This window comes from Ursus arctos, unplaced genomic scaffold, assembly GCF_023065955.2.
Source record: "Ursus arctos isolate Adak ecotype North America unplaced genomic scaffold, UrsArc2.0 scaffold_24, whole genome shotgun sequence".
Classification (NCBI taxonomy): Eukaryota; Metazoa; Chordata; class Mammalia; order Carnivora; family Ursidae; genus Ursus; species Ursus arctos.
In genome coordinates this window covers 39,348,207-39,366,619 of record NW_026622919.1, presented here as the reverse complement: position 1 = coordinate 39,366,619, position 18,413 = coordinate 39,348,207, and the positions used below count along the sequence as shown (strand labels likewise).

At 51.1% G+C, this 18,413-nt stretch overlaps 1 protein-coding gene across 2 annotated transcripts in view; it reads left to right on the top strand.

The window, feature by feature from the left end:
* Positions 1–18,413, top strand: part of RAB11FIP4 (RAB11 family interacting protein 4) — a 114,473-nt gene that overhangs the window by 23,255 nt on the left and 72,805 nt on the right. For both annotated transcript variants that reach the window (XM_057318141.1, XM_057318142.1), the window contains exons 2-3: positions 13,595–13,682; positions 15,007–15,095. In XM_057318141.1, coding sequence (XP_057174124.1) covers positions 13,595–13,682; positions 15,007–15,095 — 177 coding nt within the window. The remainder of the gene's footprint in view (positions 1–13,594; positions 13,683–15,006; positions 15,096–18,413) is intronic.

Here is an 18,413-nt window from a genome sequence, read left to right as displayed (position 1 = left end):
ATAAACAAGCAGCTTGAGCACGTTGCCCTGAGGCCCCAGGGGTGGGCAGGAGCCCCCTGGGGTGGCAGAGGAGGGGCTGGGAGCCAGGGGGGCGTTGGATTCCACCTGCAGCGGCCTCTGGATCTTCTGCTGCCGGATGGAATGGGCCAGCTCTTTCCCAGCGCTCCTGGGAGGATGTGGAGGAGTGAGCCGGGCGTGCTCAGCATAGCACCTGCCGCCTAGTCCGGCTCGGCCGTGAGCTCTCCCTGCTGGGGCTACTGCTCCCTTTGCGGCCCTCGCATCTGCTATCCCAGCCTCAGGATCGAGCGCAGCCACCTCAGCTTGTTGAAACAATTCTCCATACAGTAAAATGAACTTTTTAAAGCATTTGCCCAGACCCCTGGAAGCACCACCACTTCGGGGGACAGAAGAGCGTAGCCCCCGGATTCCCTCAGGTCGCCTCTGGACACACACTCTTCCCCTCCTTCCCCTCGGCGACCGCCGGTCTGTACCCCGTGTTACAGCTTCGCCTTTTCCACGTCAGGGGAACCATAGCTTGTCACCTTTGGAGACTGGCTTCATTCTCACACAGCGTCGTGCGTCTGAGACCCACCCAGGTGGGCAGACCAGCAGTTCTTCTTGTCATAGAACGGCTTGCTTATGCCTTCACCGGCCGGAGGGCATCTGGGATGTTCCCGGGTTTTGGCAATTCTGTATCATGCTGTCCCAGTCATTTGTCTACAGTTTCTTTGTGTGAATATGCTTTTATTTCTCTAGGATAAGGGAGGATAAGGAAGTTCTCTTCCATTTCGATTTGCTGGGCGTTTTTATCATGAATGGATGTTGAATTTTGTCAGTTGCTTTGTATCTCTTAAAATGATTATGTGGGGGTTTTTTCTTTTTTTTTTTCTTGAAATATAGTTGGTGCACGGTGTAACATTAGTTTCAGGTGGACAGCATCGTGATTCCACGAGTCTAGACACGATGCTGTGCCCGCCAAGCGTAGCTGCCGCCTGTCACCGTACAACACTATACACTACCACCGACTGTCTTCCCTGTGCTGTGCCTTTCATCCCGTGACTTATTCAGCCCAGAACTGGAAGCCCGTGCCTCGCACTCCCCTTTACCCATTTTGCTCACACCCCATCCCCATGCCCTCTGGAAGCTACTAGTTTATTCTCTGTATTTATGGGTCTCTTTCTGCTTTTTGTGTGTTTGTTTTGTGTTTGGGATTCAACATATAAGCAAAATCATACAGTCATTGTCATTCTCTGTCTGACTGATTTCACTGAGCATAATACGTCCTGGGTCTACCTGTGTTGTCACAAATGGCGAGCTCTCGTTCTCTCTGCTGGCTGCGTAACATTCCGTCGTGTGTAGACAGCACATCTTTGTCCTTTCGTCTGTCGGTGGACACAGGTTGCTTCTGTATCTTGGCTTCTGTAAATGACACTGCAGCACACACAGGGTACATGTATCTTCTCGGATTCGTGGTTTTGTGTTCTTTGGGTAAACACCCAGCTGTGGAATGACTGGATCATGTCACAATTCTATTTTTTAATTTTTTGAGGAACCCCCCCCTACTGTTGTCCACAGTGGCTGCACCAGTTTGCATTCCTGCAGCGCACAAGGGCTCCTTTTTCTCCACATCCTCGCCAACACTTGTTATTTCCTGTCTTTCTTATTTTAGCCTGAATGGCTCACACCTGTGAAGGTGTGAGGGGACATCTCATTGTGGTTCTGATTTGCATTTTCCCGGTGATGAGTGATGCTGAGCGTCTTTTCAAGTGTCTGTTGGCCACCTGTCTCTTTGGGGAAAACGTCTATTCAGGTCCTCTGCCCATTTTAATTGGATTATTTGGTTTTGGGGTGTTGCCCTGTATAAGTTCTTTAGATATTTTGGATATTAACCCCTTATCAGATATATCATTTGTGAATACCTTCTCCCATTCAGTAGGTTGCTTTCCATTTTGTTGATGGTTTCCTTTGCTGTACAGAAGCTTTTTATTTTGATGTAGCCCCAAGAGTTTATTTTTGCTTTTGTTTCCTTTGCCTCGGGAAATACATCTACAAAAACATTGCAAAGGCTGACGTCAGAGAGCTTACTGCATGCATTTTCTCCTAGGCGTTTTATGGTTTCAGATCTCACATTTAGGTCTTTAATCCATTTGGAGTTTATTTTTGTGTATGGTGTAAGAAGGTGGTCCAGTTTCATGACTTTGCATGTGGCTGTCCAGGTTTCCCAACGTTTATTGAAGAGGCTGTCTTTTCCTCATTGCATATTCTTGCCTCCTTTGTCAGCTTAATTGACCGTATAAAAATGGGTTTATTCCTGGGCTTTCTATTCTGTTCTATTGATCTATGGGTCTTTTTGTGCCAGTACCATACTGTCTTGAGTTCTACAGTCTTGGGGGCACCTAAGTGGCTTAGTTGTTTAAGCGTCTGCCTTCGGCTCAGGTCATGATCCCGGGGTCCTGGGATCGAGTCTCACATCAGGCTCCCTGCTCAGCGGGGAGTGTGCTGCTCTCAATCTCTCTCTCTCTGTGTGTCAAATAAATAAAATAAATAAATAAAATCTTTTTTTAAAAAATGAATACTCCAGTTTTGTAATACATCTTGAAATTTGGGGTGGTGATACCTCCAGCTTCGTTCTTCTTTCTCAAAACTGCTTTGGCTATTTGGCATCTTTTGTGGTTTCATAGTGTTATTTTTTTCTAGTTCTGTGAAAATGCTGTTGGTATTTTGATAGGGGTTGCACTGAATCTGTAGATTGGCTAGTATGGACATTTTAACAATATCACTTCTTCTAATCCGTGAGCATGGATTGTCTTTCCATTTGTTTGTGTCGTCTTTAATATCTTTCATCGTGTTTTATAGTTTTCAGAGTATAGTTCTTTCACCTGCTTGGTGAAGTTTATTCCTACGTACTTTATTCTTTTTGGTGTAATTGTAAGTGGAATTGTTTTCTTAATTTCCTGCTACTTTGTTTTTTTTGTTTGTTCATTTTTATTTGTTTTTTAAGATTTTATTTATTTGAGAAAGAGTGAGCACAAGTGGGGAGGAGCAGAGCAAGAGGGAGAAGCAGGCTCCTCACTGAGCAGGAAACCTGGCGTGGGGCTCAATCCCAGGACCCCAAGACCGTGACCTGAGCTGAAGGCAGATGCTTAACCAACTGAGCCACCCAGGCGCCTCTGTTACTTTGTTATTAGTGTATAGAAATGCTACTGATTTCTAGCTATTAGTTTTGTATCCCGCAACTATACTGAATTCATTAGTTCTCATAGTTTTTTTGGTGGAGTCTTTAGGGTTTTTAACGTATAATATCATGTCATGTGCAAATCATGGCAGTTGAACTTCTTTGCCAATATGGATGCTTTTTATTTCTTTTTCTTGGCTGATTGCTGTGGCTATGATTTCCAGTACTGTGTTGAATAAGACTGGTGAGAGTGCATCCTTGTCTTGGTCCTGATCTTAGAGGAAAACTCTCACGTTTTACCATCGAGTGTGATGTTAGCTGTGGGTTTTTTCAATATATGCCCTTTATCATGTTGAAGTATGTTCCCTCTAAACCGTGGGGGGCAGTTTCTTTGGTCATCTTCAGCTTACATCAGTTGGTTTTTCAGTGTTGAATGAAGCTTGGTGGCTACACTCCACGTGGTGATGGCTGTGTTGCATTATTCATGAATGTACAGACACATATACATACATATACATATACATATACATATACATATACATATACATATACATATACATGTATTTGTTTCCTAATATGTTGTTTAGGATCATTGCTTCTATGTTCATGTGGGATATTGGTCTGTAGTGTTCTTTTCTTATGCAGGTAACCCCCACTATTTGAAACTGCACATACAACACTTCACTTCCACAAAAACCTACGTCAGTACCCATTTTTGCTAACTGAAAGAAATCCAAAGAGGATTTCCATTTTTTAAGAGAAAATGCAAGGGGAGCCTGGGTGGCTCAGTCAGTTGGGTGTCCGACTCTTGGTTTCAGCTCAGGTCATGATCTCAGGGTCCTGGGATCAAGCCCCGTGGCAGGCTTCACGGTCAGCAGGGAGTCTGCTTGAGATTCTCTCTCCCTCTCCTCCACCCCTCCCCCTGCTCACATGTGTGTGCTCTCTCTCTCTCTCTCTTTCTCTCAAATAAATAAATCTTTAAAAAAGAGAGAGAAAAGGCAAAAAGTGAAAATCCCGTTCAGTTTGTTTTGCAGCGAACTGTCACCAAGGCAGTGCGTGCCCCCGGCTGCAAGAGCGGCCCCACCGAGCTCCATCCCTGGGAACCGTACTCAGCATCTCGGCACCAGCTCCCAGGGCTTTGAACTGTGTCCCTGAGCACTAATTCTTTATCTTGATTTATTCTGTGCATTCGTTAGCAAGATGCGTCCCAAGGTATCAGAAAAGCCTAAGAGAGATTTTTTAGGTCTGGGAATGCTCAAAAAAATTTTCGGTATAAATGAATGCTCATTGCTGCTTCTTTACAGCATTTCAGCTTATCACAGGAATGCTCTACTTTTGGAAGGAGGGGGGAAACCTGTCCTGCTTTTGTCTGCCTTTAGTATCAGGGTGATACTGGCCTCATTAAAGGAGTTGAGAAGTGCTCCCTCCTCTTCTGTTTTCTGGAAGAGATGGTGTAGAATGTATATATATTGTTCTTACGCGTTTGGTGAAATTATTTGGGCCTGAAGTTTCCTTTTTTGGAACTGTTTACACTATGAAATTAATTTCTTTAAGAGCGATGGCATTGTTCAGATCATCTCATTCGTCTTAGGTGAATTTTGATAGTTTGTGTCTTTCAAAGCATTGAGCCGTTTCATTGGAGTTGTAGAAATTATGGGTACAGCAATGTTCGTACTCTTCCCTTATGAACCCTTTTTGAAAAGACCTTCTTTTAAAGCAGTTTTAAGTTGACAGCAAAATTGTGAGGGAGGTACAGGATTTCTCAGATACTCCCAGCCCCCCCCCCCACGTGTAGCCTCTCCCGTCATCGAGTTCACTCACTAGAATGACACTTCCCTTTCTTTTTTAACCAACGATGAACCTAATTGGATACATCATAATCACCCCACGTCCAGGTTTACATCAGGCTTCACTCTTGGTGTTGGACATTCTGTGGGTTTGCACAAATAAATAAGGACATATGTCCCTCATTATAATACCATACAGAGTATTTTCACTGCCCTAAAAATCCTCCATACATATTAACCTTTTACGTCTGTGAGGCTAGTGATATCTGCTTTCATTTCTGATATTTGTGATTTGTATCTTCTCTCCCCCCCCCCTTTTTTTTTCGGTCAGTTTGGCTAAAGCTACAACAATTTAATCTTTCCAAAGAACCAGGTTTTGGTTTCATTGATTTTCTCTGCTGTTTTTCTGCTTTCAATTTTTAAATTTCTGCCCTTCATAATTTCTTTCCTTCTCCTTGCTTTGGGTTTCAATTTCATGTTGTATTTCTATTTCATTTGGTTTCAAATATTTGTAATTTCCTTTGAGACTTCCTCTTTGACTCGTGGATTATTTAGACGTGTCGTCGAATTTCCAAGGATTTGGGAAGTTTTCGGATGTCTTTCTGTTATTGATTTTTAGTTTAATTTCATTACGGTCAGAGTACATACTTTGTATGATTCCAGTTCTTTTAAATTTGTGAAGTTTCGTTTGATGGATATCGTCTATCCTAGGATATAATCCATCTTGGCGAATGTTCTGTGCACACATGGAAGAATGCATGTTCTATTACTGAGCGTGAATTCTATAAACGTCAGTTTATAGGTTAAGCTGATTAATGCTGTTGTCCAGGTCTTTTATATCCTTGTTGTTTTCCCATCTAACTAGCTTTATCGATCACTGAAGAAAAGTGTTAAGGTCTCCAATGATAAATGTCAATTTGTCTGTTTCTCCTTCCTGTTCTGTTAGCTTTTGCTTCGTGTGTTTTTAAGTCTGTCGTTAGGTGTGTGCACATTTAAGATAGTTTTATCTTAGGGAGTCGACTCTTTTATGCAATGTTTCTCTTAATCTTTGGTCACTTCCCTTGTTCAGATTAGATCATTTCTATCATTCCATCTTCAAGGTCACTAACCATTGTTTTGTCATCTCCATTCTGCTATCGATCCCATCCCGCCAATTTGTAATACTTCGGTTATCATACTTTTCCATTCAGTTCTACCTTTCTGCTCAGAATTTATTTCCATTTGTTCAAGAGTGCTCACCTTTCCTTCATGGAACATGGTTAACTGCTTTAAAGTCTTTGTCTTCTGGGGCGCCTGGGGGGCTCAGTCGGTTGAGCCTCCAACTCTTGATTTCGGCTCAGGTCATGATCCGGGGGTTGTGGGATCGGGCCTGGGTAAGGCTCTGCCCTCAGAGGGGAGTCTGCTTGGGATTCGAGATTCTCTCTCTCCCTCTGCCCCTCCCCCCACCTTGCCCTCTCTCTCTCTCTAAAATAAATAAGTAAATATTTTTAAAAAATAGTCTTTGTCCTCTAATGATAGCGTCTGGGTCATCTCGGGGTTGATATTTATTTATTTATTTATTTATTTATTTATTTATTTTTAAAGATTTAATTTATTTATTTGACAGAGACAGCCAGTGAGAGAGGGAACACAAGCAGGGGGAGTGGGAGAGGAAGAAGCAGGGGGAGTGGGAGAGGAAGCAGGCTCCTAGCAGAGGAGCCTGATGTGGGGCTTGATCACACAACGCTGGGATCACGCCCTGAGCCGAAGGCAGACGCTTAACCGCTGTGCCACCCAGGTGCCCCCGGGGTTGATATTTATTGACTGTCTCCCCCCTTGTGTATTATAGGGCTTTTCGTAGGTTGTTGTTTTTTTTTTTTTTTTTTTTTTTGCATGTCAAGTAATTTTACCTTGTGTTCCTGGATGTTTTGAATATTATATGATGAGACTCTGAGTCCTGTTAAAATACTCCAAAGCACATCAGTTTGGGGGCTTTTGTTTGTTGAAGTCAGGAAACCAACCCAGTTAGGTTGAAATCTCTGAGCCCAACCTGCCTTCTGTTCCAATGGCAGTTCAGTTTTCAAAGCCTTTGAAATACTATTTGGATGCACTTCAAGTGTGTCCTCTCCTGGGGCCGGTCTGTTCACTGTCTACACTGGAGTTCAGTTCTCCAAGCCTTTGGTGTGCTGTTAGTCAGTTCCATGTACGTGCAGCCCAGGAATGGGGCCAGGACTTCAAACACGACTTTATGGGATCCAATTCCTGAGCTCTTTCCTTTCTGTGACTGCACCCTCTCCTCTCAGGGTCCCTTTTCTGGCCTTTTGGTTAGAAATCTGGGGCTTTGGCCTCCAAGGTTTCACCCCTCCCATGCCTGGTCTACGTCCAGGATGAAATGGTGAGAAGAACAAGAGAGAAATGACTAACAGGAATTTCCCCCCGGAAATTCCTAGATTCGCATTCCACAGAGAAAGATTTTTCTTCCCTTGGGGTTTTAGGTGCCTGCCTGGCTGCTGGTACTGCTGCAACCCCCAACTTTGAGACTGGGGCTTGCCTCGGGGTAGGGCTGGGAGAGGGATTTTTTTTTTTTTTTAAACCATGGCATTTCTTCTACTCTGTCCCCAAAGGGCCCCTTTCCCTGGCCTGTCATCATCATTCAAAGAGTTTCTTCTGAAGCTTTTTCTGTTCACACCTGCTATGCAGTTCTGGGCTTTGGGCTTCCCGAGTCTAGGCTGGAAAAATAAACCAGGTAACTTCTTGCCATATTCGTCTTCAAGCCGTTTGTTTGTTTTTTGCTGTCATTTTTACTTCAAGTCTTAATTTCCCTCCCAATTTGCCTGCTAGAATTTCCTCTTCAGAGAAAATTCCTCTTCAGTAGCTTCATGCAATCTGTCCAGCGTCTTTAGTTCCAATGAGCGGAAGTGGTAGAGTGTAGAGAACTGACTCCATCTTAACAGAAACCAGAAGCCTTCCTGGGTTTTTAATCTTGGCCTTGAATTTTAAAACTTCAAGTCTGTCTCCAAGCTGCATCTGGGATACTAGTTGGAGACGTGCTGTCGCAACACAACATTTAAAATGATGCTTTTCCCTTTAAATATTCAAATTTTTCAGTAAAGGTTTCCCGCACCCCTGCCAGTTTTTCTAGGTGAAAAGAGAGCCGAAGACAAATTTATTCATTCTCTGGTCAGAGCAAGCCCCCAAACTTGTGATGATGATGATAATAATAATAATAATAGCAATTAGATTAGCAGAAATAATAATAATTATTGGTAAAGATCATGAACGTTGGAGCCAAGCTGCCTGTGTTCAAACCCCAGCTCGGCCTCTCACTAGCTGTGGGACCATCACCCTGAGTGACTCTGTTTTCTCACCTGTGCAATGGGAATAATAACAGCATCTGCTTCAGAGCTGGTCGTGAGGATTCATGTGACTAGCGGGCTCTGAGCGGGCCTGGCACAAAGGCAGAGTCACCAAGCGTTTGCCTGACTGGTCACAGTAACCGCCACACTTACTAGACGCCTCACCTGCCCCCTGTGCCGGTTTTCCTTGTTGGGATGAGGCCGCCGAGGCCTCCGAGAGGCAAATGGCTCACTAGAGGCCACGTGGCTGGCAGAGCTCGAAATGAGGGGGCGTGGACGGCTGTCACCGGCTCCGGAGCATCTGGCTGGTGACCCATCAGGCAGCAGCGGCGGGGAGGCTCTGAACACAGGCTGGTGTGCTGGGAGAGATGCGCGGGCTGGGGGAGAGCCAGCCCAGAGAGAAAGCACACAGAAATAGAAGGGGAAGCCTGGTCATTGAGTGGCCCCAGAACGGAAAGATCAATATTTTACTGCCAGGGACACGGCCCGGCTGTGTGGGTTTCAGTGACCGCGCGGCTCCTGCAGGGTTCTGACAGGCCCGGATGCCCTTCTCCTCCGGCCCAGAGTCCAGCGGAGCGCCCCCCTTCCCCGGGCAGCCCAGCCGCGGGTGGTGGGTGCAGTGTATGGGGCGGGGGGGAGGGTGGTATGGCCTGCGGCCTCGCTTCACCATGAAGACCACACATGGGGGGTTATTTGCGGTACTTGCCGTGGGACCTTCAGCAAGTCCTCCCCCTGCCTGGGACCCGGCTTCCCTGTCTACAGAATGAAGGGCGGGGTCCACAGAATGCACCAAATGCTTGGTGACCCTTCCTTTGTGCTAGGCCCGCTCAGAGCCCGCTAGTCACGTGAATCCTCACAACCAGCTCAGAAAGGTTCTCTCGTGTTGAGAAGGTTGAGATGCCTGGTGATCAAGGCGAGGGGTCCCCAGCCACGGCCGGTAAAGACGCTCTGATGGGCAGAGGGTGGGGCCTGAGAGCACAGCTCAGCGGGAAGCGCAGGGAGAGCAGTAGACCCCCCGAGCGGACCCTCTGGGGGCAGAGGGACCTGGGTTCAAGGAACAGTCATTACTGCGGCGACTGTCTAAACGTCCAGCCTCCGTGAGCCTCAGTCTCCTCAGCTGTAGAATGGGAGGCTATGATTGTAGCTACCGTTACGGTTGTCGGGAGGACTAGGGATGAGATTGCGTGGGGCCAGAGTTTGGCGCCCTGCTGTCGTTTCTGCCAAGCCCTCCACGAACCCAGCAGGAATTATGAGTACCTCTCCACAGAAGCTCTGCTGTTGTTTATTTAGAGAGTTCTTGAGCCTACGGTGATGGTGTTTATTCCTATAATTGGTATTTGTTATGATAACGTTACCGTGGTCCCGTGCACCTTCTCAAGGGCTGCGCGGCTGTTCACGTGGCCTTCCCTGCACACTCTGAGCCCTGTGGGACTAAGCCTTAGCTCCGGGCTGTTCAGGGACTTCGCAGTGGCACTCAGGACCTCATCTATCCGCCTGTCATCAAACACCCCTGCACCTCGGCTCCAGGCTGTCCTTCCCTGGAGGCGGGGGGCTGGATGGCCTGACCCCCAGGGTCTCCCGCCCCAGGGGGTGACGGACACCCTGGATTACAGAATCCGAGTGCACAGCCGGCTGCCTCTTAGGTGGACCTGAGGCCGGGGCTCCACCCCGGCCACTCAACAGTCGGTGACGACTCCCCCCTTGACTGTATCAGAGATAATTAAGGCAGCGCCCCCGACCTTGGAGAGGATTGTAGGGGGGAGTGCCGGGAGGCTGGGAGGTACCATCCATGTGTTCACGGAGTCCCCACGGTGCCAGTGGCAAGAGGGCAGGGGGAGAGGAGGTGGGACTCCTGCTGGGGTGGTGGGCGGGCTCCCTGCAGCCCTGCAGGTGGCACCTGGGCATTGCTATTCTGAGAAGCCACGTCATCGCCTGGTGCTATCAGGCTGTCTTGGCTGTGGGGGAGGGGGCAGCTGCAGGGCCGAGGAGGCCCTGGCCGCAGTGGGAGCTGGCAGAAGGCCACCTTCTTCCTCCCCTGGCATTCCGAGGTCCCGGTGGGTACCGGGCTCAGAGGGTCACAGAGAGTGGGCGTATAAGCTCTGCCCCCCCATCATCCCCAGACTCACACCCGCGTGGAAGAGGCAGTGTCAGCTGGAATAGAGGTCCGAGTGTAGGGCCGCCAAGCTCGGCGAGGGAGGAGAGATGCTTGTGTGGGGTCTCTTTCTGGTCACTGCTCATCCTCCAGAGCCAGCAGGGCCAGTGCCCATAACCCCAGGCCACTGGTGGTGACCAGGGCTTCAGACCCCGGCTTCAGACCCTGGCTGCATCTGCCGACCCCGGAGACCTGTCCTGTGGGCATGCAGGAGACACGGTCCCTAACCAGTAGATGAATCCCCAGCACAGCCCGGGCTTTGGAGCGTGTGGTGGGTGGGATGGGCGAGAGGGCGTCTGCCGGGCCGTGTTAACAACACCCACGGGAAGAGTGGCCTGCGGACCGTGCCCCACCATTTCCCTGGTGCCCCAGCACCCACCGTCTGCAACCCAGCCCCAAAGCAGTCCAAGAAGGAGCTCGTCTTTGCTCCGCGATGCTTTAGACCTTGCTGGGGATTACTGGGAGGCGAGGGAAGGTGCCTGACGACAAGCGCATGACAGCGCGTGTGCATGGGCATGTGTGCGTCTCTGTGGCCACGCGTGTGGTCAGCCATCGGCCCCCAGCAGAGTGCCCCGCATACAGGAGGCGCCCACTGAGGGAACGATTGCTTGCTTGTGTGCTGGGGGTGGAGGGGCTGCCACAGTTACAGGTGGATTCAGAAGCAGGCTTCTGGAAGAAATATTGAGAAGCTGACTTTCAGGCGCTGGAACTATGGGCGGTGGGGGCGGGGAGGGGAAGGGCACCAATTCCTTAGAAAAGACAGTTCTTACAAAATTGGCCATTGCCAAAAACTAGGAAAATATACCCAGAGCTCGCGAGTTTGAAGTCAGTGGCTCTGGATGAAGACTAAATTAAGACATCTTTAGAGAGAACAATTTGGCAACTGTTATCAAAAGCCTTTAAAACTTAGAGGATTTGTAGAACCATTCTTATTCAGTTATTCAACAAATATCTGTGAAGCTTCTATGTGCCCGTCATGGTGGGCGCTACCGTGTATACGGTGGTGATCAAAACAGACGTAATCCTTGGGGCGCCTGGGTGGCTGTCGGTTACGTGTCTTCCTTCGGCTCAGGTCATGATCTCTGGGTCCTGGGATCGAGCTCTGCGGGAGGCTCCCTGCTCAGTGGGGAGCCTGCTTCTCCCTCTGCCTCTGCCCCTCCCCACTGCTCGGGCTCTCTCTCACTTGCTCTCTCTCTCTGAAATAAATACATTATATCTTTTTAAAAAAACAGACATAATCCTTGCCCTCAGGGAGCTTACTTTCTAGAGGGGAAGATACAAATTAATACAATTATCACACCAATATAATTACAAATTGCAGCAAATGGTTGGAAGGAAAAGTATAGGGTGCTGCAAGACAGGGTAATAGCAGGGTGGACCCTAATTACATGGGAGTGGTGAGGACAAGCTTCTCTCAGGGAGAAATGTCTAATACAGGTACAAACAGCGAGCTGAAGGATGAATCAAAGTCAGGTGATGAATAGGGGTGGGGGGAGGATGAGTGTTCGAGATCGAGGACAGTGTGTGCAAAGGCCCTGAGGCAGAACAGAGATTCTTTTGCTTGAGGAGTTGACTGAAGGCCGATGTGGCTGGAATGCAGTGAGGAATGGAAAGAGAAGGAGATGGGGCCGGAAGGGCCAAATCATACAGGGCCTTGTAGGCCACATTACTGAGTTTTGATTTTATCCTAACGGTAGTGGACAGTCACTGGAAGGTTTTAAACAGGGGAGGTGGTGACATGATCCAGTTGGAGAATGAGTTGGAGGGGCTGAAAGTGGGAGAGGATAGATGAATTGGGAGACCTCAGCAGCCAGGAAAGGAGATGATGATGTCTGTGACCGGCGGGATCCCAGGGGCGATGTGGGAAAGAGGCGCTTGAGGCCGTGGTATTTGGGTACGGGCTGGATGGGTGTGAGAGGGAGCGGTCCGGGTGATGCTGAAGAACTTCACGGCGGCGGACAGGTGGGGAGGAAGGGAGGATGCGGCCAGCGAGTGGGCCATTTGAGTGAGTGGTCCTGGCGGAGGGGTGAGTCCTCGGGGCGACTGGGTGGGTGGGGGAGAAAGCAATGAGAAAGTCAAGGATCTGAGAGGCCAGGGGGGTGACAGGTCATCCACGTGGCTGCAAAACCCCCCCCCAAATCAATTGTAATGACAAGAAGTGGGGAAAAACCAAAATTACCCAACTGTTTGGGGTGGTTAGGTAAATGAGGGTGTACCCACCGGGCTGCGGGTCTTATAACCGCTAAAAATACGGGTGGGACCGCTGGGCAGTGTGGATAGATTTCTGATAAACAGTTAAGCGGGAGAGAACATTCCAAACATCAAGACTGGCTGACTCCTTTGGGCTGAAAAACCTTTATTAAACGAACTCTATTTTTTTTACCCTTTTAAATGGAAGTATAAAGTACACATAGAACAGAAAAGTGCCCCGGCCGCGAGCAGACAGCTCCGTGGGCTTCTCTGCACAGCCAGCACCCAGATGGAGCGCTAGAAACGCCCTTGGTGCCCCCCGCCCCCTACAAACTTCTGCCAGTGTCACCTCTGTCTTGACCATCATTGGTTTTGCCTTAAATCTTACTTGATTTGTCATGTTAAATTTTTACAGAATGTATACAGATGTGACATAATTATTTCCTCCTTATAGACAGGGGAATGTGACTAAGGGTCTCTAAGAACTACCGGAAAAAAAAAAAGTGGTTAAAACTATGTGTTTTAAAGCAAAGGAAAATGGGAAACAGCGGGGTTTGATTCATTCTCTTTTCTGGAATTTCCACAGGAGCCTGTACTATTTTCGTAGGAAAGAAACCACTAAGTGGGAAACAGCGGGGTTTGGTTCCCTTTTCTGTAGTCTCTGCGATGAGCGTGAATTATTTTTGTAGGAAAGAAACCACTAGGTTAAAAAATCAGAGCACTGACTTTCCACGAGCCCGTCTTTGTCGGAAGGCTCCCCGTGCTGTCTGTGGGCCTCAGCAGAACGGAGTGACCCCACCGCTGTCTGGGGCTTGGTGCTGGCCCCAGGGTGCGGGGTGGGGGCCGAGGAGGGGGCCGCTGGTTGTCCCTCCCTCCCAGCCTCCCCAGCCAGCCTCACCCCAGCTCCATGAGTGTCTCTGGGGACCTCACACCTGTCCCTCCTTCCTTCTCACAGGTGGAAAAACTTGTGAAATATCTGGATCCCAACGACCTTGGGAGAATCAACTTCAAGGACTTTTGCCGAGGGGTGTTCGCCATGAAAGGTGAGAGCCTCGTGGGAACGGGTCTGCCAGAATCCTGTCCAGCTGAGGAGGCTGGCCTGACTTGGGTTTCAGCTGGGGCTCCTCCCAGCAGGGCTGAGAAGGAGCAGGGCTCCCACAGCTGCCCCAGCCGTGCAGGGGCCGTGGGATGGTCTCTGATCTTCTGCCATGGAGTCCCCACATCAGTGGGACGGTCGTTTCCACCCTTCCCATCATCCGTGCCGCTTAGGAAGGTTCCCGATGGCTTTCCTTTCCTCCCACGTCCTCCTCCAGGTCACCTTCCTCCAGGATGACCCAGCTTCGGAGCAGTTTCCCAAGACCTGGGACTCACAGTTTTAAAGCCAGCACAGCTGTGGGCAAGCCGTGGGCAGGGCTGGACACCCATCTTCCTCCTTCTCTTCCATTCTCTTTGTTTCCTCCCCTCTCTCTTCCCCGGGACTCCCCAGTCCCTTCCAGTCTCCCCAGCTCTCCCCCTTGAAGGGACATTATACGGTCCCTCTCTTACCCCAATTCAGAGGCAGTTGTGAGAGACCCCCAGGCATCAGAGGCCACTCAGGGCCACTCTTACTCCTAAACTGCTTGTCTGGAAAAAGTGGCTTAGGTCGCCAGCCAGGTGGCCATGCCAGGGCCTCCCTGTGGGCTCCAAAGAGGACACAGTCCAGCGAGGCTTTGCTGCCATCTGCGAAAGAAGCCATGTTTTCCTGTCGGGGTGAACCGTTCTCTGTGGGATACCTAGGGTTCTGGGAGGGTGGAAAGGACCAGGAATGACTTCCTTGGAAGTGAGGGGTGATGGGAAGCGAGCTGAGAGTTTGGGAGGGGCTGCGCACAGCCCCCGTAAAGCCTTCCGAATAGAGTTGGCTGTAGGACCACCGCCAACTGCACCTGTCGCGTGCCTATGCCAGGCGCTTTGCAGGTGTGACCTCCTTTGTCTGAAAAGATATGGGGGCATTTGCTCAGAAACTGTGGAAGGAGGCCACCTGTGTCCCCGAGTCAGCAGGAAGTAGAGCCATTCTGAGGGCGACCCTCTCCTAGATGTCCTGGAGTTTGCAGGGCTGTTGAGGGCCTCAGGCTCAAAGGAATGTGTGCATTTGGACTCTCTGTGAACCAGGCAGGGAGTATTGTCTTATATCCTTTCCTCCAGGAAGGCCTCCTTGATTCTCTTTGCCCCCTGACCTGCCCTCTGCATTTGGGAGTCTCTCTTTTGTGCATTTTCTGTTGGGGTTAGAGCCATGGAAGAAAGCCTGGGAGGAAGGACCTGTCTCAATGTAATCTGCAGAGTCCTGGCCCAGCCCGAGGCTCTGAGCCTGTGCTGTCTGTCTGTCCGCAGGGTGTGAAGAGCTGCTGAAGGATGTGTTGTCCATGGAGAGCGCAGGGACGCTGCCCTGCACGCCAGAGATCCCAGACTGTTTGGAGCAGGTAAGAGGGCGGAGGCCCACGGCCGCTCCTCGAGGAGAAGGGGTGGAGGACCCCCGGAGGGCCTGCCTTGCCCTTTCTGATCTTCCTGCCTCGTTGGTGTCTGGGAGGCCCCAGAGCCTCCCCTTTTGAAGACCCTTTGGCTTCCAAGTCAAGAAATAATTTTTGGAACCTGAGCAACGAAGCACCTTGGGAAGCCAGAGCAGAGAGGGTAGGGACCAGGGGGTCCTCACAGAGCTCCTTTACTCCCCACCCTCTGGTTCCAAGGAGAAACTGAGTCCCAGACAGGGAAAGTGACAGATTTGAGGTCAAGGACAGGCAGGACTGCAATTGTTCTCTTTTCTCCTGTGCCACAACCCACGGAGCCAGCAGACCCCTGGGTGGTTTTTCCCGAACAACAACCCCCACCAGCTCCTCAGTCTCCCAATTCTCCAACAGCAGCCGGGTGCCTAACAATTCCTTCAGTTCAGTTCCAGAGTTAGCACAGACCCCAGGGTCAAGGACTCAGCCACACAAGACCGCCCCACTCAGGGGCAGCCGCAGATGGGGGGGGGGGGCAGGCTGCCTGCACTCATGCCGGCTGAACACAAATGTGGGGTTTCCCACAACGCCCCTCAGGTTCAAAAATTCACTGGAACAACTCGCAGAACTCAGGAACACGCTGCGTTTGCGATAAGTTGATGACAAAGCACATGACTCAGGAACAGCCACCTGGGAAAGATGCGAAGGGCAAAGCATGGGGGTGAGGGGTGCAGAGATCCCACGCCCTCTCCAGACCCACCACCCTCCCAGCACATCAGCTTGCTCACCAACCGGGAGCTCTGCACACTTCGATTACCCCGTATGCAGCCCCTCTAGCCTCCCCGAGGTGGGGTTGTGGGCGAGCTGGACATTCCCACCTTCTAATTACGCTTGGGTCTTTCCAGTAGCCAGACCCAACCTGAGGCTCTCCAGGGGCCCCACCAGTGTCACCCCCTCAGCAGGAACTCAAGTGTGTTGGGCAAGGGCTCCTTACTTGGGACAAAGGACATGCCCATCACTCAGGAAGTTTCGAGGGCTTTAGGAGCTCTGTGCCAGCAAGTGTGACGAACTGTCCCCATGGCTGTTTGCCTTTATCCTCACCTAATGGTTTGTTTATTGCAAGACTTTGAACTCTTGTTCCAAACATACGTGGCTACACCCTACAGACAGACACAGTGGGAGACGTGCGTGTTGACAATCACCGAGGAGCCTTCTGGTTGAGACACCAGGAGCTGGAGGATTATCTTGGCTTCTCATCCAGGCCGGCTCAAAAAAACCTTTTCTCCACCTCCAGTTGGTGCCTCTTCTGGACCCTCCAAACATAGGTATTTTCTACAGCTGAAGGAGGTCCAGGGCCGCCGAGGTCACTTTGGCTGGGCGGTGGGGTCAGAGTTGGCACTGGAGACGCGGGAGTCCTCACAGAGGGCCTGAGTGCTGAGGGGGGCCAGCAGAGTGGTGATGGAGAAGCCAAGGCTCAAACCCAGAGCCAGGGCCTCCAGCACAGAGCCCAGGAAGCTGGCCCCCAGGGTGCTGTGCCCAAAACAAGGGCCGCCAGGGATGAGTGAAGAGAGCTAGGCTCCAGGCCTGCCTCGACAGGCCCAATGGATGTGGGGTGAATAGGCATTTGGGCCCAACTAATGGGATGGGAGCCAGGATCAGGGCAGACTCCCTGTGTGGGACAAGCACGGAGCGTCCCAGGTTTTTGGAGTGGGCGCCTGTGGATTGCTGAGCAGGAAGGCTGTGGGGTCACTCAGGCACCCCACGGGAGCCACTGACTAGGTATGCAAACCAGATAAGCTGCCGTCAACTCCTCTGGGCCTCAGTTTCCTCAGCTGTAGAACGGGGCTTGCCATGCCTATCTAGGGGACCTGTGGAAATCAGTGAGAAGATACCAATTTTCTCATCGGCTGGTACATGAGACCTCCCTTCCTCGCCGTGCCGTCCTAGCGGTTAGGCCGAGAACGCGTTCTCATCCTGCTTTAGCCTCGGATACTGGTGTTTCACACGTCTGTCAAAATGAAGGGCTGCGCGTGACGAGCTGGAGAGCAGAGGGGAGCCGGGGCCAGCCTCCCCCGCAGCGTTGCCACGCCAGGTCCTGTTCCTGCAGCCACAGGCTGCTCCCTTGGCCCCCACGCGTGGCCATCCACGCTTCTGGAAGGAAAGGTAAAAAATAGACCCAGAACCTTGGGCTCCGGGAGGATGCTTTGCTTTCAGAGCAATGCTGTTTTCCAGAACACAAAACCTGGAGGTTTGAGAAAAGCAGGAAGAAGGTGCCAGTCGAACCTCAGTCACCCCCGTGCCCCTCATTGTCTCTGTCTCAGGACCTTGCCTGCATGTGTGTTTTCGTTTCCCTTTGTTTAAGCTCCTCTGGGGTGAGCTCTTCACGCCGTCCGTGTAGGTCTGGCTCTTTCAGGTGGCTCAGCGGGCCAGGGCCCCGGGAGGTGGCGACTGACCGCTGGGTGTCCCAGGCAGCCTCGTTCTGGGGCATCCAACAGGACAGCTCGGCTGACCAGGGCTCTATTCCTTACGATGGGATCCTGAGTGCTGGGGTGGGGGTGGGGGGACAGGTCAACAGCCAGCCGGCGGGGCTCGTGGGCTCCTGCAGGGCCCCAGGCCTCGGCGATGGGAACAAATCCCCTTCCTGGCTCAGCCTCCTAGAACGTGCAGCTCTGGGCTCCGTTTAGCTAAAGGCCCGCAGCTCCTCAGGTTGGGGGAGCCGAGAGGGCCAGCCTGGGCAGGTCTGAATCCTAAAGACGGGGCCCTCAGCACCCTGCCGTGTCCCAGCTGTCCCCTAGGGGTCAGCTTGAGACCGACAAGAACCTGGATCACTCGGGCTTCCAAGCGCTGCCCAGACAAAAACGCCAGCGGTGGTGTGGGGACCCTGTAGGGAGGACACACTGATGGGACAGCAGGAGCTCCCCCTCCTCCCCTCAGCCAGGGTGGCGACCTCTGCCCTCACCACCTGATGAGGGTCCTAGTTAAAATGCTGAAGGGCTTTGGGGCGGCTGGTTGCCACAGGCACCCCGTGTCAACCTCCCGCCCCGGGCTATCACAGCCGCGCCTCCCGGCCTGCTGTTTAGACCTGGGGGCCCATGCGAGTCCCTCCTGGGTGCGTGTCACCTGTGCTATATCATTTCTAGAACTTACTGGCTGTCACCCTGCATTTTGTCTTTCTCCTGGGATGTCCTCCCACCCACTGTCCCTGGGCTAACTCCTGCTCATCACTAAGACTCACACCTCCTCTAAGAAGCCTCCCCTGGTTTTCCCTCTGCCCAGCCTGTCTTCCCCCCAACTCCCCCA